Source organism: Leptosomus discolor, chromosome 1, assembly GCF_034619465.1.
Source record: "Leptosomus discolor isolate bLepDis1 chromosome 1, bLepDis1.hap2, whole genome shotgun sequence".
In the NCBI taxonomy this organism is placed as follows: Eukaryota; Metazoa; Chordata; class Aves; order Leptosomiformes; family Leptosomidae; genus Leptosomus; species Leptosomus discolor.
In genome coordinates this window covers 113,809,434-113,831,840 of record NC_141391.1, presented here as the reverse complement: position 1 = coordinate 113,831,840, position 22,407 = coordinate 113,809,434, and the positions used below count along the sequence as shown (strand labels likewise).

Here is a 22,407-nt window from a genome sequence, read left to right as displayed (position 1 = left end):
CCTGCACTTGTCTTGTTGGAGTGTTTTCTGTAGTGACCAGCATTGCTTCTCCTCCCTGACAATTTTACATAGCTCATATTGGTAAGTGCTTAAAAGGCGATTTAAATCACAAAGCTGAAGAAAGCCAACGGTAAGCCATAATGTGGGTATGTAACTGTAATATGAAAACATATTAAAGGGCTGTTTGGTACATATTACGTGCATTAAATGCCTACTGCCTACAACTTCTACATACCGTGCCTGATTATTATGCATGACAACTAAGTTTAACTATGATTTTTCTAGCAACCTTATTTGTATTCTCTGTTACGTTCTTAAAAGCCAGCAAAATATGTGCTCTGTTACATGTTCTTAGAAGCCAGTAAAAGTGAAAAAAACTGGTAATAGAATCAGAAATACAGTGACTGTTTTTACCTAGAATTTTCTTTAACTAAAGCTTAAATATGTATAAAAGAAACAGGTTAGGTAAATCCCAAGACCAGTTTGAAGAAGCCTATTTAATGACCATCATGATTTTATGCGTGTCCTTTGGAGAAGGTTGTTGAGTTAATTGGAAAATGTAAACTCAGCTATACAATGTTGATGAACTAAGTGGTAGCTAGCATAGGCAATGCATCATAACTTTTAAATAGTACGAAATGAGTAAAATGCAAATTTGTAGCAGAAGTACAGTAGCTGCTAAATAGACTCATAGGTACTTTGTGAAAAGGGCTGCGTAATGACTATATTCAGTATTCTTTATGCATATATAACCTGTAGCGGCAGGTGCAGAGTATACATGGCAACTACTTTTTATATCTGAATGCTGCAGAGGATGAACCACAAGTAATAGCTTGGGTTGAGTGGAGCAAGAGTTGTTTCTCTGTCTTTCAGTTTTATGTTATTACTCCTTTTATTACAACTTTTGTTTATTTATAATTAATTTTTTCAAGAAATACCAAAGCAAATGTGGGAATGAAAGCTGTTGGACTGTTCCATTAGAGTTACTTTTGTCAGTCTTGGGCTGAATTGCTATACATGTTGGGGTGCCATTCAGCTTTTTGCAGTTTCTTTTGCTCGTGCCCATGCTAAGCCTGATGGTGTGGGAGTTCTGTCTCAAGAAGATTCAGAAAATGTTATCTGAAATCTTTGTACTCGTAACTTACTAATCAACTTTCTGTAATATCAGGAGAGAGGAATAAGAAGTTGATTGCGTGTAGATCTTGCTAAGGAAATTAAGGAAAGGAAAGATTCAGCAAATGGGAATCACATAAAATTAAGAAAAGGGTTAAGCAAGCTCAGGAAATGAGAATTGAAATTGTTAGGGATCACTTGATAGAGGTCTAAGGAAACTCTGTTGATTAAGCTGTTGTAAACAAGAGAAGAACAGAATTCAGCTTTACCATTTTTACTTTCTGGGTTAGCTATGTTGCTCCTGACTGTGCTTTCTCGGTGCACAGCAACACATGAGCAAAATTGAGGTTCCCGCTATTGTGGTGAGGTTCATCCAGATACAACCATGGCTGGATATATTTGCAAAATATTCCTTAAAAAGACCTACACTGTGAAGAAGATAACAAATAAATTTTTCTGAATACTTATTTAAAATAAATGCTTCCCCTGCTTTTTTAGAGATTTTCTGACATTTACATGGTTAAACGGTATGACTTCTGTTGTTGGATAAATGTATTCTTTTCTTTAGAACATGGCAGGTTTCTTATATCTTCGCAGAATAAAATTGAAAGTTAAGTTCTAAAATAAAAATAAACCCCAAAAATTTAGATTGTGAACCTTTAAAATACAGCAGACTCTTAATCTGTTAAGATTAAGTGTGCAAACCCAGCCCTTGCAGAAAGTGGTAGGTTAGCACCACCTGTTTATGGCTCTGCCTTGTTACTCTCATATGACAAATACAGGTATGCCTCTGCTTCTGAGAAGTTTTAGTTGTCGCTATTAGAATTCCAGCTGTGAAAATTGTTAGGAAGTTGTAGAAGTTCCTATGCAAGTCCTGAAAAGTCTAATCAATAAACTTGACCTGACAGCTGCTTTGAATAAAAGCAAAATAAGTACTTAAACAAAATTACTTCTGAAAAACTAGTAAATCAAGTGCACTGATGCCTCGAAAATGAGAGAAAATCTGGTTGATTTGAGTTGAGTGACTATGGAATAACAAAAGTTGTTATGTGATGTCAAAAGGACAGGATGCAGAGATATGGTTTACACATGCAGCGTAACTGTAGGAGTATGGGTTAAAAAAGTGAAATAACTGATTGCTCATTTAAATGTGTTTCTAATCGCTTCGTTTTTTTAAAGTGTTTTTCATTGCTTAATGGATTAAATTCAAAAGTATGCATGACTGGTTTTAGTATTTTATAATAAATAACCTTTTTTCTTTTTCCCCCTCCAGTATCATCTTTGGATTAATCCAGTGCTACATCTAATTAAATAATATTCTGAATTTAGATTAATTACCTCATATTTCTTAAAATAAAATTTGCCCACCCCTCGTGAGCTTGTGTAGTATAAATTACACTAGAATATTAGAGAAAAAGGAATGCTAACAGGAGTAGCTAGGTATGGTATGCAGTAATTATCTTATTTCTGTGATGGGTAAATTTGAACAAATTAATAAAACAGGCAATAGCATCATCAGAAGTGTGATATCAGAAAGAGGAGATAATTTTTTAGGATTTCAACAGTAGCTTGCAAATTGTCCGTCCTGTCAGCCAGGAGGATCTTCGTAGTGTTGATGTAATTTGCAGAAATACCATTTTGGCCAGCTTTGCTAGCACAGTTAACAGAAGAAATTTTCCATGCAACTGTAGAGTGTTTTCAGTAACTTTTTTGCAGCTTTTTCTGATTAGGTGGTTAGTCTCGATTACTCCTTCTTACAAAACCTGTTTTGAGTTGTCAGAGTTATAATAGTACATACTGAGAGACACAGCAATCATAATTCCTTGCTTTACCAACACCTTAACCCACTGTGTATACGTATTTTCATCTTACTTTCTCCTGTGGTTGAGTTAAGGATACAGATAATCTATTGAAGTAATGAAAGACATTTACCGCAGGTGAAAAGGCAATTCTTTAATAATTATTTTCTTCCAGGCTACTTGTTAGGAATTGGAAGCAAAGAAAAGTCACTTTTTTAACAAAAACAAAAGGAGAAAAGAGTTCAAGCACGCACACCCTGCACACCCCGCACTCCCCACGGCTTTTAATTTGAGGCTTCTCATGATGTTCATAGCTCTTCTTACCAACAAAAGCCCCCCCTCCCCCCCAAACGAACAACCAAACCGAAGAAAACCCCATCAACTTCTTAACAAAAGCAGAACGAAGAATTTGAGGACTTCCATTGCTTTGACGTTTCTGGGTTCTAAATTTGCAAACATTCTGTGTTACTGTTTTAACGGCAGCCAAAACACTAAGCAAAAACGGAGTGGTGCTGCTCCTTCTAGTGGTGGGCTTGGTAATGTTAGGAAGATGACTGGACCCGATGATCTTAAAGGTATTTTTCCGGCCAAAAGATTCTGCACTTAGGAAGGGGGAGGCAGGGTGGGGTGAGGCGAGAGAGATGGAGCAGGGTGCATTCTGCATATCAAGAAGAAAGGCTTGACAGCAATTGGCTTGATAGAATAACTCCTTTAAGTAGACAGAATTAAGAGGAGGAATACTGAGAGTGAGCAAGTCACCTTCAAGTGCTGGGCGTGGCATCAGGCAGTGCCCTGGTAGATTTTCTTATGGCACGCTGTGTGGAGCAGATCCTGGCTTTGGAGAGAAGCTCACCCTTTTGGTCATTCAAGCTAGCGTCTAGTTTCCTTACAAGAAAACTACTCCTAAAGCAGGTTCTCATGAGACTTTCTTGCTGCACTTTTAGGCAAAGGCAAGGCCATGCGGCTGGCATAGTTGCTGGCACCAAGGGGGAGCTGCATGCAGGTCCCTCTGTTATGCTGAGATGGTTGAGGTTGTCCTGCAGCCAAGGGGCTTGTGCAGCACAGCACAGACCTGTTGTCCATAGCTCCTAAACTGACAACGCTCCCAGTCAGCAACACTACCTTCCACCCCTTGATTCTTATACCCTTTCCCAAGGGTATAAGTTACAGATTGCAGTAATTACTCAATAGAGCAGAGATGGCCTGTTCAAGATCACCAGCTCCTCAAATACAATGTCTTCTGCAAGGTCCTGGTACAACATTATCCTAGTAATTATTCCAGTTTTACTTTTGGGTGTAAAATTATAATACCCCAAAATTGCTCCTAGGTTTGTTGTGTTTGGTCGCTCTTTCTGGTGAAGTGAAGTTTTATGAGCTTTTTGAAGGCGTTGAAAAGAGTGATCCTCTTTCATCTCTTCTTATAAAATAGAGGAGACCAAATACAGGAAGTCAAACAGATGATAATACTTTATTTTATCATTAGAATGAGGAAGGCATCCAGAGAAACTGAAAGGGACCAGAAGAAACCCAGCAATTTAAATTTTACTCTTTTCTCTCTTTTTGACCTGAAAGCTGTCTTGTGCTGCTTGTGTTGATCTGGTTCTAGTCTATATGATATTGGTCAGGACTCACAGAGCATACAAAAGAAAAGAGAATTAAGATATTGAAATTGGCTTACTAGTTTTCCAAGTAAACAAATTGCAGTTCTCATCTTGATGGCATTATACTGCATGTCTACTTAAATTTATAAGAACATGGTAGGGAAATAGCAATGACAGGGAAATTAGGGAACCTAACAGTAATCCATTTGGGAAGGCTCTTTCTCCCATTACTTATATGAAGCTTACATATATATCCTCACTTTTCAGCTCCGCTGGTGAACATCACTCCTGTGTCTGACATGCCTGGTTTCCTATCCCTTTGCAAATCATCTCTGTGAACAGGGTCATTCTTTCTTGTCTTGACTTGCATTGTATATTTATGTGTTCTTTAAATTAAATTTCTGTGTAGTATACTATTTCATTCTCTGCTATGGTTTATATAGGAGGTGTTATATGAATTATATGTGACTGCATACATATGTTGTGGTTATTTTATAGGTGGTGATTCGTGCTCAAAATGGCGAACTCCTCTATCGTATTTCACCTTGGGCAAGATATGTAGTCCGTGATGAAGACAAAGTGAATTACGATTGGGTACACTGGAATCCACCACAGTCATATATAGTAAGGCTTAAATATTATTTTCAAAAGGTGTATAAAACCATGTATCATGTCATCTTTGTATCCCTGCTTGGAAGAAAAGGAAAAAAAAACAGCTGTTCCACAAAAAGAAGGTAACAAACTGGTTAAAGTAGCTACCTGAGAAGTGAAGGGTTTTTATTTGTGGCTTTGACAGAAACAAGTGACTTTAATGATGGATGTTGTTGAGTTGCTTTTTTTGTCTCCTATAGAGTATATAAAAAAGTAGTGACCTGTTAAAGTGGTATTCTAGACTTTGCTTCCCACATGCCAGGCAAGCTAGATAACTGTTCCAGGACTAGGCGCCCCTTCCTGGTACAGAGGAGAGCAGGGAATTATCAGAATTGGGTTTAAGAGTTAGCTGGCTGCAAATACAAAGTTCAGTACTCCGTTAGTAAGTCAGTGCTGTATGAAGTCAGAAAAAGCTTTCAGAAGTAAGACGCTCACACTCCAGTCACATCCTAGTTTCTATATATCAGGAAAATGTTACTTTAAATTTTACTTTTAAAACTACAGGCTTGGGATTTATTTTTTTTTTTTTAAATCCTAAGTAATTGGAGTATAGATTGTTCTGTGCTGTGGAACGGTGTTCTTTCGGGGTAAAATATTTATGCAGAGCAACTTTAGATACCTGCAAACAGCAGATATGCTTAAAAAATGAAAACCTATCTTCCTATTGTCTTTTATTTTTCAAAAAGCTTAATAGTAATTCAGAAGAACTTTTTAGTGCGATGGCTGCTATAAGTTTGTATATGTCAATGTAATTTAAGAAGCGTGTAAGAAAAGTGTTGAATCGTGGATGTCCAGCTTCTTCATAAAGAATTTTGATTTGAAATAGATATTTGCTTTAACAGTTTAGACTGTTTAATTACTTCTGAAATGTTTGTGCTCTTAGAGGAAAAACAAAATAAACTTTAAATTGTTTTTCATCTTCTGCAAATTATGTGATTGTGACAACACTTCCAAGCTGTTGTATCCTAATGACAACTTTTTTTTCCTTATAGCATAAGCATCCTTCCCCCAAGAGATTAAAAAGCCTAAGAATCTATGAATCTCATGTGGGGATTGCTTCCCCAGAAGGAAAAGTAGCTTCTTATAAAAACTTCACATACAATGTACTACCTAGAATAAAGGATCTTGGTAAGTAATAACAGAGATACTTCCGTAGATTAAATTTTTATGTGCCTGTGTTCTTATTAGGAAAGATAATTATCAAGTGTCTATAGGTTTTTTGTGTTTTCAGATTACATGTACTATAAAAATAGATTCCTAGGGCAGCAAAAATGATAAACAAGCAAAATCTATGGAAAAGAAACAAAGATTGAAATAGGATATGTGAATAAAAATTCATTCCACAGATTTTTAAGTAAATTGTGATTGCAGTAGCCTAGATAAAGGCAGGACAATTTGCTTTTGATGTGGTTTGCTTTCCACTTGGAAAAGGGACCTGGTTTTGTGAGAGAGTCTTTAGAAAGTACTGTATTCTTAATTGGTTCTATTCATGTACATCTTGATTCTAAGGAAAGACAAAGAAATATCTGGATAGACAGGATTGTCCATTCTGTTTGCCAAAGTAAGCGTGCTAAATTTTTATCCCTGAACAGTTGCTATGAAGTATCAGAACATGGAAACTTTAAATGTGAGAAATCCTCTTTTAGAAAAGAACTTCTAGTATATTGGAGGGGATGTATGAAAGAAACAGCTGGTGTGCTTATCTCAGGAAGCATAGCAAACCTGTTCACCTCAGTTTTTATTTGGTAATTACTTTTTTCCTGTGGTGACTTTGCACTGTTTCTATCATGGACAGTATTAGAACTTGGTAGCTTTTACTGCCCTGTGATGCAACACATTTTGTTAACTCAGCTGTAAAATAATTGTGACATCCGTGGCTGATACCTTTGTGGATAGTGGCTGTCCTTATGTGTTGTTTGATTTTTTATTTTTTATTTTTTTTTTTTTTAATATATCAGAGTGCCTGAAGAAGCCATACATTTTTCTTGTAGGTTTAGGTCTTGTCAGTGTTTCACAGAATGTGGCCTTTCAATAAAGTTCAGTGTGCAGGTGAAAAGAGGGAGTTTGCATATCTGGAGGCCCTCAACAAAAAGTAAATCTGGATTCCACATTGTGTGTCTGTGACTCTCTACTGCCAAAGAATTTCAGATGTTCCAGGAGGTTAATATGTTTGACAGAAATATGAAAGCTTTCTGCTTTACCTACAGGTTTTTCTTTAGGGAGGAGAAATGTCATAAAAAGGCTGATACACCACAAAAGAAAAACAATATCAAACTTAGGCTGGGTATACAGAAAAGATAGATAATGTTTATTCTTATTTACATTAAGTAAACACTGTGGGAATTAAGTCTTTTAATATATTTTTAAGGGGTGTTAGATTTGGGTTTGGAATGTCTTACTTGTTAGGACAAGCTTAAAGACATCAGTGTTTAAGAATGCTAAAATTATTAATAGATTGTAGAGATATGTGCATGACATAGCAAAATAAATAGCAAGCAAATTGAATGAGATTAATTTGATGCTGTATTGCTGTTTGTTTATAAAAATGCTGTAAATAAGAATAAGCGCAATGAGCCTGAATTATAAAACAGCAACGAATCTGACAAATTGCTGAGCTCATGCCAATTGTCGTCTAATAACAACTCTTTTATAGCTGCACAATTTAAAAACAAAACCAATAAAACTAAAGAACTGAATTAAAAAATGAAGTGAAGATTTTGGTTAAACTAAGGAAGAAAAGTGGTGGTGGGAGTCTCAACAGACTGTAGATTAAACCTGAAGGTTATCTCTTGCTGATAGTCCTCACTTGCTAGCTATATGGGCACTTACTTATTGCTACTAAAGATAGTGTTTGTTAAGATGCTGTGGCTCCACAATTAGTATGTTGTTTTCCTTTTAGATTTCCCTCCCTTAATATTGCACTGAACTATCTTAGGTGATACAAGAGACAGCATGTCTCCTACCCTCCTGTACTGCCTTGGTTCTTTGGTAAACTCAGAACAAAAACGTTCTTTCTTGAAAGACTCTTGTAGAGGGGGAACGTAATCATCAAAGTTCAAAAAAAGTACTTTTGAAGTGGTAAAAAAAGATTTCATAGGGCGTAAGTTACAGTCGTGTAGCTAGTGAGTAACCCCAAACCCTCTGACTGCAAGTGTCACAAGTGAGGTGGAAGTTCCGGATGTGCAGACTGGCATAGTTAATATTCCAAAGTTAAATTAAGATTATATTTGCATATTACTTAGTGCTTTCTAAATCTGAGTGATTCAATACACCTAGTTACATGTAGATCGCTTGACAAATTGACCGTTCCATTTTTAACAGAAGATCTTGTAAGTATAAACTATGTAGATGGAATTAATTCTTGAGAGACTCAATCTTAGTTGTTAATCGTTAGGTAGAAGCAGCTAAAATGAGAGAAGACTGGAATGGATCTGTTACAAGTGTTGAATCCTCTTTTAACTATCCTTAAGGCAGGGGTTTCTTTTATTTCTTCTGGTTTTATAGGCTATAACTGCGTCCAGCTGATGGCTATTATGGAACATGCGTACTATGCCAGTTTTGGCTACCAGGTCACAAGCTTCTTTGCAGCATCAAGGTTGGTTTAAGTACTTCAGCATCCTTGTTGTTTTACCTTACTCCTCCCCATCCATTGAAATCAGTATGCCTGTATGTGTGTGTTTCTAAGTAAAAGTGTTTAATGGAAAGAGAAAGTAATGGCTTCGGTATTTGCTCTAGCTTCCTCTTAAATCCGAAATCAATTGAGCGTAGTGATCGGCTGTTCTGTGAAATGCTTCTTGTAGGATACAAACAAAAAGGTTATAAGTAACTTCAGCTGTCATAGCGTATTCCAGCTAATCCAGCTTCAGCAGTCTTTATGCATGCATTTTTTGTTGTGGAATTCCTGGTAATAATAAACACAATGTGCGAGACATTCTCTTATGATAAACAAAACTGTACACTACTTGTTCATAATAAACTTGATTAAAATCTCAAGTTTTTCCTCAAGCTTGCAACAGACTGTACTTAGATTTGATGCCTAGAGTGACAATAGATGGAAAATGCATTCAGATAATTGTTAAGAAAATTATGATAAACCTGAATGTTGTGTGGTTTTTAGTGTGTGGGTTTTGGTGTGGTGTTTTTTTTTTCTTTTTTATCTTGGTGAAGCTCAAGTGACAACCAGGCTACATTGAGATAGGAAGTTTTAAGTGGCTTCATTATTTGAAAGAAATGTGTGTTGGACACAGGACACACAAATCTTTATTTAAAAACAAGTTGGAAAATAGTGTAGTACCTAAAACAAATAACTAGGCGGGACAGCAGCAGATGGTGTATTTTGGGGACTTTCATGAATGTACACTTACTTCTGTAGTCACCATGGATTACTTTATGCGAGTAACATAGATATATTCTTGTCTCATATGAAGTGTTCAATATTAAATAGAAGCTTTAAGTTGTATCGGTTATCTTTTATACTGAATTTGATATATTAATAGATTAAAAGGGAAGAATAAAACTTTGAAACTATTTCTGCAACACATTGCATGCATGATGTAATTTTTATAATTAAAAATAGTTTTAATTGTCAATTTGTAATCAATAGCTACTAAAGAGGCTGAAAAAATAGTATGTGTACATCTGGAAACTAGGTAATGAAGAGCTGCTGACATCGGTGTAGTTTTTGAGTAATGTTTAGTATTGTCAGCTTAAGTTCAGGTTGTACCACTCATAACACATTGCATTTTTATGCTGACAGCCGTTACGGAACTCCAGATGATCTGAAAGAAATGATTGACGTTGCTCACTCAATGGGCATCACTGTTCTACTGGATGTTGTGCACAGCCATGCATCAAAAAACTCTGAAGATGGTCTCAACAAATTTGATGGTACGGATTATTGTTTCTTCCATTCCGGTCCTAAAGGAACTCATCAGCTTTGGGACAGCAGGCTCTTTGACTATGCAAAGTAAGTATAAAATGTCACTTCAGGTGTGTCGGTGGTTATTATTTCTGACCAGTTCTATTAAAACTACACTGTTCACCAAACTGGAAAAGTCATTGTTCAAGGTTCTTCAACTGTACAATCTGCTGAGTTAAACTCCTTTGCTTTGATAAATACATAGAATCTAACACTAAATAATAGTATTAGGTGGTGTTATTCTTCTGCTGTCCATGGCTAAGTATGTACATATTATATACCATGTGCATTTTATGTATTATATGATGTAGTTATTACTTATTATTTTTATTTTAAAATAGATTCAATATTTTATAGATTCACATATTTATGTAGATACCTATTTAAATACTTATATAAAATAAAATATATATGTATTTTCGTATTATGTATTATATTTTCATATCATATATGTATATAGTGTAGTTATATATAAAAATAAATGAAAGAATATGAAAAGCTGAAGAAAACTTGTAAGCTCAGGAAATTTCTTGTCAGACTGACAGATTGTGGAAATGTAGCAAAAGTTTAACTCCGTTCCAAAGCACTTCTAGAGGTCGATCAATAATTAATAGTAGGGGTCACTTTCAGTAGGCAGTTTTAGGGACTCAGTTTGGGCACACTTAATTAACTAGTGTAAGTATAGTGTGTGGCCAACCATGTGTTAATGCCAGATGATGATTAGCATTTAATACTACTTACTTTGTTTTCTCTGAGGTATTGGAGGAGAGGGAATTTACCTTGCATGCTGAATATTTCAGTGGTTTAAATGGAGAAACTGGAACAGGCAGCCATCTTATTTCAGTCTCCTTCTCCCATTTTTCCCATGTTTGTACATCTCTAAACCACCTTGATTTCTCCCTTTCCTTGTCTTTGATTCTTCCCCTGAACATCCCACAGTAAGTTTTGCACAACCCCAGAGTCTCAAAGCATTTCTTAAATTCTATGCAGTGTCATTCGCCCCTTATTTGATGATAAATGTGCTTTTTTTTTTTTTCCTCCCTTGAGATGCACGATAATCTTATGTGCCTTTCTTATCAATTACAAAGTTCTGGTTTAACCCTTTCAAGGTTATGCTTGAGTGGTTCCTTCAGTGACTCATCACTTAGTGACAGTAGAGTTCTTATCTCCTGTTAATCTCTTAGTTATTAGGTTTTGTATGCTGCAAATTCAATTTACTGTTTTCCCCCGGTTTTCTCCCTCACTTGCATTGAATTGCCATTAACTGGATATGCTTAGGTTGCAAATGTCCTTAAACCTTGGATCAAAATTGTGTGTGTTCAGTTGGTTGCCAAAAAAGATTTTTCGTCTTGTACTCACAGGCTGTACTCTTGAGGCTGACTGTTTCATAGCTTGTGGGGGTTGTAACTGTTTAAGAAGGTCACTATTGCAGCAGTGATGTTCTGTAGCATAGGTCAGCTCTTTAATGGAAACTCTTGCCCAGTAACTCACAATTTCAATTAAGCTGAGTGACCAGTGTAGTTAAGTGACTTGCACACTATTACTTAGTAGGATGAGCTGTTCTTTATTTTTTATTTGGGACAATTTAACTGATGAGTTCAGGGGGCCTTTTTGAATTGTGATTTTAATTATTATAACAAATACATTTTAATGTGTCTAATAATAATTTCCTGTTTGAGTTGCTTCCTGTTAATCTTTAAATTCATATTAAAATAAATTCTGTTTCAGATAATCTTAAAGCTTTAATGTTAGTACAATGGTATTTCATGCTTTATTTCATTTCAATGCTTATGTATAATCAACAAGTGTGTAGCACTGTCTCAGCCAGTGAGAAAATAAATTGAATACAATTATGGACCTTCCTCTATTCCAAGCAGAGGCAGGTTCTTCCTATTGGGAAAGAAAGTGGTGCTGATATTGAGTGTTTTGGAAGGATTTGTAAATGAAAGAAACAGCAAACTGCTTTCTAGGTAGCAGTTAGCAATGTTAACCGTTTATTCTGAGTGGAAGAACTTCCTGCATGCGTCTGTCCTGTCAGTGATACGTGCCTGTACTCGCTGAGGAGGGATGCCACTACATATAGTGATCTTTCATCCTGTGTGATCAGAGTAGGTGCCAGACTGAATGCTGGAAAGGGGAGTGTAAAGAGCTGTGAGGGGGAGAGATGAGATTAGGAAATAGCAGAGACCAGAAAAATGAACCTGTGCTCTACTGATGAGTAAAAATAATGCTCTGGATGACTGAGTGTTCCTTGTCCGTCGTACCCCATCCTCTGCCCTCTAGCAAAATGCAACAACAAACTTGGGTTTCCTTTTTTTTAAAACTTTTAGGGAAACCCCTCCTTCCCATTCAAGCTCAGCGAGCTGTGCAGTGAATGATTTAGTCATTAAGAGCTTCTTTAATCCTGATACCTGAAACATGAAATACGCTATGTGTATTTATAGTCAAAATTTAAGGCTTAAAAGCTATAACAATGATGTTTGTTATAAGTTTATTATAAGTTGCTCACAACCAAAAAATGGTTTTGATTTATTTTTTTACTTTTTTGTGTGTGTACAGGTCCCAAATGAAATTGGGAAAGAATCAGAACTGACGTTTTATTGAAAATGTTTGGGTGTTTTTTTCTGTTTAGGCTTTATTGACATGTTTACTAATTTCTGTACCAGTAAACACGCAGCTCTAGTCTGGAAGAAGGCAGTATAAAAATCTGAGAGACTTGAGTTGTTTGCAGACGTTCAAAGCCTGTTGAAAATAAATGACACCAAACACAATCTATTGAATGGTATACAGAACAGCTTGCTTTCTGAATCAAATCTCTTCAGCTAGTACAGCCTTGTCTTCTTACAGTGTTAGTACTAAATCCCTTTCTTTCTGTAGTGGGAAGAACTATTAAATCTACAGGTACTTAAACATCAAATACAAAGAATGCTCAATTTACTTTGGAATTGAGAGAAACTAATTCTCTGCCATGAAAGAGATTAAGAAACAATTGCTTTATCAGTTTAATCTACATTTTCTTTGAAAGCCAAGATGTAAGTAAATTTGTCTCACAGCATTTGCAAGATTATTCAGTTGTCTGGGAAGGGGACTGTGAATACTTACTATATAAAAGAAGGTGGCAAAAGATCTGTATCTACGAAAGGAAAAGGGACTATATCCATGGTGTATTTTAAATACTATAATTTTAGTAATAGTCACTTAAGTAGAGAGTAGCTTCAAGAAAAGCAGTAGTAGAACTGTTCAAAGGACAACCTGGATGTTGCATCTCTAGCGCAATAGGGCAACTTAAGAGAAAAGCGTGTTTTGTATTGTGGACTTTGAGGCAACACTTAATGAGAGTAGAATTCTATTTTTCTAATCCATGTTTATACAAGTGTTGTACAAACAGTGAACTTTTTGATAAATTGTAAACTGCAGCTTAAAAAATGTGCTGTTCAGGGTGTCACGTGAAAATAAAAGCTCAATTTCAGTAAAATGAGAATTTGGAGGTGAAATAGCTGGATAAGTAGAAGAATATTTTCTGCTTAACTTTTTCTCAAGAAAAGTATATAAATTCTGCTTTAAAACAACAAAAAACTGATTTAGAAATAAACTTCCACTTTCAAAATGTTGTCCTATTTTTCCAATTTTTCTAATATCTGGAACCTGGGCGTTTTTTTCCGCAAACATGTTAAATTGGTAAATCTTCCCCTCCTTTATCTGCATCCCCTCACCGTCGTCCCCGTATCCATATCTGTCCTCCCTGCCCCCCTCAGCTGCCAACCTAAAAATCAGAACCACAGAGCTTGAATGAGGATTGCAGTTCATTTTAGAAACAAACTTGTGTGGCGTTTGTCTCGGTTAAAAATGTGGCTTTCCTATCCCTGAATTCATGAAAGGGAAATGCTATAACGTAAAAGGGATGCCACAAACTCTGAACCTGTAGTCTGTCTGGCACTGTCTGGTTAATTTTGTGGTAAATTAAGTGCCTTGTCTCTATTGTGATCCTATTTAAGATAGCTCACTTGAAATACATGTAAACACCCTCCCATCTTAAGTAAGGATTCTGCTTGTAATTAATTTAGCACAAGCTAAGTATAACAATTTGTCCTTCCTAAAATCATATTCAAAGATTATTCAGCTGCCAACTTCATTAGAAGTGATGCTGTAGACCCTGGAGACCAGGTGGGATCACAACTTAGAGTGGTTGATTGTGTTTTGATTTAAATTCATTTCTCCATATAACAAATGTGTCTAAAATCCTAATCAGGAAAAACAATTTAAAAAGAATTGGGAACAAGATATTACCTAGCAAAGTTGTTTATTTTTTCAAGCACTACATAAGTAAAATGTGTAAATGATGCTGCCTTTCTAGGCTTATTGAGATCTAAGAGTATTGTTTTGATTTTTAATTCTCTATATTCCTCTTCTCTCATTAGGCTTTGTTAGATTCTACACTTTCTTAATCCATTTCTAAGGGACAGTGGTTATATGTTTCTGTGAGCCTTTAGGAATAGCGGTAGAAGTAAAACTTGGCAGAAATCATGTGATGCTTGAAGTTTTGTGTTTGGTTTGTCTTTTTTTTTTTTTTTTTAGTACTGTGACCCTTTTCACCTGCGCACTTAGCCAAAATTTTAAGTTCTTGCTCAATTTAGGAGAAGAATTTTGCACAAAAGTCAGAGGTTGAATTACATCCTCGTTTTAACTGCAAAGTCCTGCTTCCTTGCTGCAGGAAGAAATAAGCAAGAAGTGATGTTAGCTACAGGGTTCTGGGGCCACCAGATATCCCTGGCATCAATATTGAGGGCCAGTTTTCAGTGCTTTTTTTAGGCTGGATTTTATATGTCTGTGCTTTTGTGGTTCTGTGAAGGCACCAAGTCATAACTAGTGGGAATCTGTTGTCCTGTCCACCTACAGGTTTTGTCTTGTTTGTATTTGTGTGTGATATTCTCTGTTTTGGGAATGAAGGCTCATAAGTGCTGTAGAGGAAATGAAATTTACATAACTAAGTCATGTCATGTAATGGGAGAAATCTGTTATTTTCTTTAGTCTTTTCTTCCTTGTTCAGTTTTATGAAGTCTCAAGTGACATCCATGCCAAATGTGCTTTGAAATGCTATAGGTGGGGTTCATAGTATAAACGCTGTATTCCACAAGCCACAATTTACATCAGGGCAACAGATGACATGCTAGTCTCCTGCTGCCTAACCAGATGTTCTTGACAGCTTGGTCTTCTGAGCTGTTGGTGGAGCAGCTGATCATAGCTCAGTGTGCTACCCTTTTTTCAGTTTTTCTTAAAGTGATTTGTAAATTACTATAGTTCAGAAAGTGCTTTTAGCCCTGCTGTCAGAAGTAGGACAACTGTCAGGTGCCAAAGCATGTGTTTTAGTTGTGGTTTAGATGGCCTGTCCTCCAGCCCCTCTCCAGAACAGTGTGCATCACCAGTGTTCCAGCCTTATGTGGGTATCTTGAGTGCTGTCTTGCATCTAAAAGGGCAGAGTACAACTATCGTTGGATGCTGAGACAATGGCCTTTTCTACCACCCAGGGTTTAAACCCTGTATAGACTTCATGCTTTATTTTATGGGGAAAAAAGGTCCACTGATGTCAATAGATAGTAATTAACTTCACTTTAGGCTCTGACTCTGTACAAAGCATGCAGCCTCTGTTATGGTTGGTATTTATTTTTTCCTTAAACAGCTGTTCTTTACCTGAAACCTGTTTCCTTTCTTCTGATTGCCAGCTTTGCCAGTCTTTAGCTGCCACTGGTGTACTTACCAGTAGGTGGAATGAACTGGGGAATACATCTTTCAGAGATCAGTGTTTGGTTAGTAGGGCTTATAATTCTCTTAACGTAGATGTCTAGAGACATTTTTTGGGCTTAAGTAGCCTGCAGTTCAATGTTGAGCTCTGCTAAGTATCTGTGGAAGTGAAAAATCGTCACCCTATGTGGTAGCATCACCATGGTTTGTAACGGTTTTCAGGAAGAAATGAATAGTGCTGTAACACTTGCACATTTAGCATTTTCAATTGATGTAAGTTGATTCTTTATGGAGTGCTATGGTATTAAAGATATGGTTCGTTGCCTAATGCACTTAAGGGCAGTTGGCATATCAGCATGAGTTACAAAGTGGAGATAACGTGGTATGTGCGTTCTTACTGTCCATCTCAGAGTTGCTTTATTCACATGTTTTACGGAGTGCAAAGAAAGGTATACTTGACTGCAAACTATCACTTATTAGTTAACGCTCACAAAGGGTAGGTAGGGTTTAAAAACTGCTAGTACACTCCTAGCTTCCAGTAAGAGACCTGAAGAGTCTCTGGCCAAGCAGGCATCAGTCAAGTGGGAGAAATGAGACTGCCGCTACTTCTAACAGACCCTTGATGGTGCTGGGTTATCCTCTTCAGACTCCCTATGATTTTCTTTTACAGTTTTGCACCTTTCTGTGTTCTTCCTTTTGAATCTTAGAGCTACTAACAAACCTGTCTTTGTCTGCAACTTTACTTACCTTCTTGCAAAGCTCTAATCTAAAGACTTTTTCACGTCTTTCCTCAACTAAGCAATTTCCTTGAAAGTTTAACCTATATAGGTTTTGGGACACAGTTGATCCCAGTCATGAGGGAGGGGAGAGGGAAAGGTGGGAGGGGAAAGGGAAAGCTGGGACGGGAAAGTTACCAAAGAATGAATGTATCGTATACAGAAGAGTTGACTTCCCAGAATGTAGATGTAGTCACTGAAGTGTTCTCTCCTGTGGCTTTTGAGTATTTAGGTACAGGTGATGTTCTTCTAGCTGCATTCATGCAGTAGTGATGGCATCCAGTGGCAGGTCATGTTTGTCACAAATATGTGTTCGCTGGGGGGAGACCTTGGCCATAATTCCAGCTAGATTAAAGGTAATGCAGTGATAGTTGTCAATGAGCTAGATTCTCAGTCATTTGATGGGTTTTTTTGGGTACGTTGTTGATTGTAGAATAATTAGAGTAGGAACAGGGCTATAAGTTGTGTTTCATGATGTAAAACCTTGAGCTATGTTGATTTTAGTTCATTTCCTGCCAGTCTTTCTTTACTGAACTAGTTTAGAAAAGCTCTGTATTTAGAGATCCCCATAATATGCACTGGAATTGGATTTGGCTGGCAAAGATTGTTTTTTAATGACTGTTTTAAGAAAGCACTGCTTGTAATGTGATAGTGATTTTTCCCCCTCCCCCAAGTTCATAGATGTAATTATTTTGATTACAGATTGACTTGAAAAAAACCTGCCTGTCTATGTCTGCTTCTAATAGACTGGACTTTGAGGCTGACTGTAGAGGCACAAAAGTACTTTATAAAACTTAAACCTTAGTTTTTTAGACATAGAAGGTCTTAAACTTTTTGTTTCTTTGTGTTTTCCTTTTAATAACCATTGTGAATGTTAGCAAGTAAGCACTTCCAAGTATGGGGACAGAGCAGTTAATAAATTGCCTTTCTTGAAGGGAAGTGGGTACTGGAAGCATTGACAGAAGGGGTGATATATTGGAACTTACTGCAGTATAATCAGAATGATTAAAATAATAGTACAAAAAAAAAAAAATTCCAGACAGGAACATGAGTTACAGTATATGCAGTCTAGACTTGCTGTAGAATTGCTTTAATTTTTTAATTAAACATTCATCTAGAAGCCTAATTGTTTTACTGCACTGTACTTAGATTGATATAACAGACAAAGAGGCTTTAAATCCACAGATGCTCTGAAACTTAGAGATTCATGTAAGACTATGTATAACTTTCTTTGAGGTGTCCGGTTTCCTGTATTAACCCCAAACATAGCATTCACAGCTTTGTGTGAAGTTTCTAAAACATAGCTGCACAAAAAGTGCTATAGTAGTAAGGCAATGTGTTCATACTTGAAGAAAAGGCACACTGAAAAATTGCAGCCAATTGTTCTAAGTGTTGTCAGGTAGCATATTTTGAAATAGAGGTCACCACTTTTAGCCAATTAAATTAAATCCTGTCCTGAATAGACGCAGTCACTCTTACCTGAAGTTGATTATGGTATTGCAATAAAGATCTAAAATTAGATGAGATTCATCACACTGCGGAGAATCATTCCTCATCAATCTAAATGCAATAATGATCTTGCATTTAGTAATCCATGCTTAAATTGACAATTTTCACAGCATTCTTACATGATTACTGCAGCAGGTTATATGGGCAGTATCTGCTGTGAATAGAAGATTGTGCTGGGGAAAAGGGTGGTGATTGTGTAAATTTGAGATGAGGGAGAGGTTTTAAAGAATATCGGCAAATGAAATTGTGAATGTTAACTTTCAAGTCTGAAGAGCTGAAATAGTGGATCATGTCAAATGTGTCTTAACAAATAAGGAAAATATTGTATAAAAAGCTTTATCCTTGGGAACAGAGCGTATTGTTCTACTTCTTTTTAAAAAAAGCATATTGCAGTAAATTTGCTTGACTGTTTTTTTTCCATGCATTTGTTTTGGGCAGTTTGTTGTAAAAAAGTAGCTTTATAGGATTCTCCGTAGTTTGCCATGAGAATTGCAATCAAACATCTGTTCGTCCAGTTTCTCTCTGTATCTCCCCTTTGATAAGGAGGCTAACTTTTCATGCAGTATTTTTATGTATCTATATTGCGATCCCGTCTAATCTCTTGAAAATTGGCAAAAAGTTATTTAGAAACAAAAGATTCATCACCATAGAGAGGACCATTATTAGTTTAAATAGCTGACACAAGTTTTTTGTAAGTTACTCTGCTAGGATTAACTTAACGAGTTTAGTTGGGAGTGAGGGAAGTAAGTGTACAAGTAATACTCTGTAGACCTTACTCCTCTTGATTTCTTCAATCTAATTATTGTGCAGTAAGAGTCCCGTCAAATGCAGTTAAGGATAGATATATATGAAAAAATAAACACAAGAATGAAAAGGCACATCCATATAATAAATCACTGCCATGTGCTCCAGTAATTTTCTTCTGCAAGAAGTGTCTTAATCTGTTAAAGAGCTGAGAATGGACATTTTCTGGAGAATTATTAAGTAAAAGCATGGGGGTTTTGTATATGTAACAGAGCTTCACAATGAAGAGGAGAATGCTCTTTGCTGTCTTTATTCTCTTGTCCTTGAAGGTACGTAAAGAAAATAATGACTGCTGTAGTTTTCCTGATAAAATAAACACAAGCTTCTTGGTGGGATTTATGTAAATACCATGGAATTTGTTACTTCATGATGTGGAGTGAAGCCATATTCCTTTCATTGTGCCCAGATGAGCATCCAGTGCAACTGGAACCTAGGGCCTGTATTTTTAACCCACAAATCTTCAGAGATTCACATTGTCATTTACTGTTTTCTTCAGCGCTTTCCAGGGATCAGCTTTTTTCCCCTTGCTGTTATTTAGTAACGTTTTATTAACACTGTAGCACACCTTTGGTTAGGGCATGAGATTTTAAAACACATTTTAGCACAGGCTTATTATTATTAGTGTATCTAAGTTTTCTAAGACAGTGAGTAAAAGAGAAATTGATGTCTCTGGAGGAAAGAATCTATTCCTTATTAAACCACAACTGGAAGTAAAATTATCCCTATGAGGACTATTCAGTTGAGATACTTGTTTTGGTCAGTGTTACATTTCCATACCCTGACCTTTTGCAAGTTGGTGGAGGCAGTGCTAAATTCCCCCTTGCCTTCCTTCCCCTTCTCCCCTGAAGGAAAGAAAAAAGGGGGAAAAAAATTAAAGTTTTTGTTTTGTTTATTATGACATCATGTTAGCCAGAATGGTAAATAATTAAAATACTAAATAATAATAATAGAATGGTTCACGCAAAGCAAATTTTTACATATACTTCATTGCTTCATGAAGAACCACTTACAGTTCTACAGGTTTGGCTCATAGCTGTGATGAAACACTTTATTATGAATTATGTGATTTAGAATCAATGGGTTTCTTTTTTTAAATTTATTTAGTTTAAAATTAATTAAGCTTGACATTCAGAAACAAGGACTTAAAGTTTGTGTTTAAATTAAGAAAATAAATAGCATAAGCTTTTAAATTGCTAAGCATACAGTTGATCTTATGGACAAGAAGGATAGGTGAAATTCCTTTTTCGTTGTTGAAATTTAGCTCTTGGGGTTGGATTCCCTAGATATTTTCTATGTTCAAAGAATTGGTGAATCTGAGTCGTCAAACAGTCAGCCAAACACTGGAGAAAACCAAAAAAATTCGCAAAAGACTTCCACTGCTTTTTCTCCCTGTCTTCTGTTTTGAGTGTTTAGTGTTTATTACTCCAGATTTTTAGGCTTTTTTCACTACCCTGTAATCTGAAATTCTGTATTTCTCTTCCTACAAAATGGAAGTAAATACTTAAAGCAAAGCCTAAGTAATAGTTGAGGGCTTCTGACTATTCTGAGGTTGATGCTTAAAACCCAAAGATTATTTAGGAAGTGAATGCTTTTTAGAGAAGAAAAAAAAGTCAACTACAAACCACTAAAATTTACATTATCAATGTTTTCAGGCTTCCTTTGCCACCACCTTCTTGGATAAGGGCATTGGAAAAGATGAAAATCTACTTTGACTATGTTATAAGAAATTCCAAGGTAATTATTTTGTCATTGCGTTAAGTGGGGAGGAAACTAAAAGTCTATCAGGAAATGGGTAAATGGAAACAACTTTAAGGTGGATATTCTTTCTAGTGCCTATCCAACGTTTGTTAACAAAGCTAGCTACTTACAGAAAGTAGTAGGAAATAGCATTCTTCTAAACTAATTAATTGTGTACTGGAAAGAATGAATGTTCTGTAGGTTGCATCTACAGTTGCTCTCAGTGCAGCACTATCGTCAGCCAAATTTGGTAAAACAAAGAAAAGATTTGATTAGAAAGAATTGTCTCCACCAAGTGCAAGGTATGAGCAACTCGTTTGCCTATAATGCTGAACTATTAATATGTGCAAGGACAAACTTGTTTTAAAATATTTCAGAGAATCTTAGCTTTAATTTTCTTTGTATTTTATCCTGGCCTAGACAACAAAATTTGTTTTTCACAAGGTTATGAAGTTTCTGCTTCAGACTTATATTTTAATCAAAAGTTGCTATCGTTGTGCTACCTCTTAAGCCAGGGTCAGTAATAGCTGCACTGAAATATGGTCTAAAATAGCAGATACCTATAGTAGGAACAGTTGCTTTCATTTCAGCTGAAAATCATGGAATTTCATGGAAAAACCTTACTGTTACACCACTCCCCCCCCATATTTCCAGCGTATTAGTTATACTGATACATTAGTATGTCCAAATGGAGACCAGTAACAAGTGGTATCCCTCAGGTGTCCATGTTGGGACCAATACTGTTTAATATCTTTATTAATGACATGGGCAGTGGGATCGAGTGCTCCCTCAGCAAGTTTGGCAACAACACCAAGCTGTGTGGTGTGGTGGACATGCTGGAGGGAAGGGAGGCCATCCAGAGGGACCTTGGCAGGCTGGAGAGGTGGGCCCGTGCAAATGCCATGAAGTTCAACAAGGCCAAGTGCAAGGTCCTGCACCTGGGTCTGGGCAATCCAAAGCACAGGTACGGGCTGGGCGATGAATTGATGGAGAGCAGCCCTGCAGAGAAGGACTTGGGGGTGTTGGAGGATGAAAAGCTGAACATGACCCCTCAATGTGCACTCATAGCCCAGAAAGCCAATTGCATCCTGTGCTGCATCAAGAGAAATGTGGCCAGCAGGTTGAGGGATGTGATTCTCCTAGTCTACTCTGCCATGATGAGATCCCACCGGCAGTACTGCTTTCAGCTCTGGGGCCGCCAGCACAAGACAGACATAGACCTGTTGGAGTGGGTCTAGAGGACAACCATAAAGATGACCAATGGGCTGAACACCTTTCCTGTGAGGACAGGCTGAGAGAGTTGGGGTTGTTCAGCCTGGAGAAGAGAAGGCTCCAGGGAGACCTTATAGTGGCCTTCCAGTACTAGAGGGTGCCCACAGGAAAGCTGGGGAGGGTCTTTTTACCAGGGCATGTAGTGATAGGACAAGGGGTAACGGTTTCAAACTGAAAGAGGGGAGTTTTAGATTGGATAATAGGAAGCAGCTCTTTCCTGTGAGGGTGGTGAGACACTGGCACAGGTTGCCCAGAGAAGCTGTGGCTGCCCCCTCCCTGGCAGTGTTCAAGGCCAGGCTGGATGGGGCTTTGAGCAGCCTGGTCTGGTGGGAGGTGTCCCTGCCCATGGCAGGGGGTTGGAACTGGATGAACTTTAAGGTCCCTTCAAACCCAAACCATTCTATGATTCTGTGATTAATGGACAAGTTGTAGTGCACTAATCAGACATCTTCCAGCAATGTAAGTTGGTTTGAAAGCTTTCAAGAGAT

General features: G+C 36.9%; 1 protein-coding gene across 1 annotated transcript in view; it reads left to right on the top strand.

The window, feature by feature from the left end:
• Window positions 1-22,407, top strand: part of GBE1 (1,4-alpha-glucan branching enzyme 1) — a 171,847-nt gene that overhangs the window by 66,574 nt on the left and 82,866 nt on the right. Inside the window, exons 4-7 of the mRNA XM_086482469.1 lie at window positions 5,012-5,137; window positions 6,157-6,292; window positions 8,669-8,759; window positions 9,921-10,130. Of these exons, the coding sequence (XP_086338595.1) occupies window positions 5,012-5,137; window positions 6,157-6,292; window positions 8,669-8,759; window positions 9,921-10,130 (563 nt within the window). The remainder of the gene's footprint in view (window positions 1-5,011; window positions 5,138-6,156; window positions 6,293-8,668; window positions 8,760-9,920; window positions 10,131-22,407) is intronic.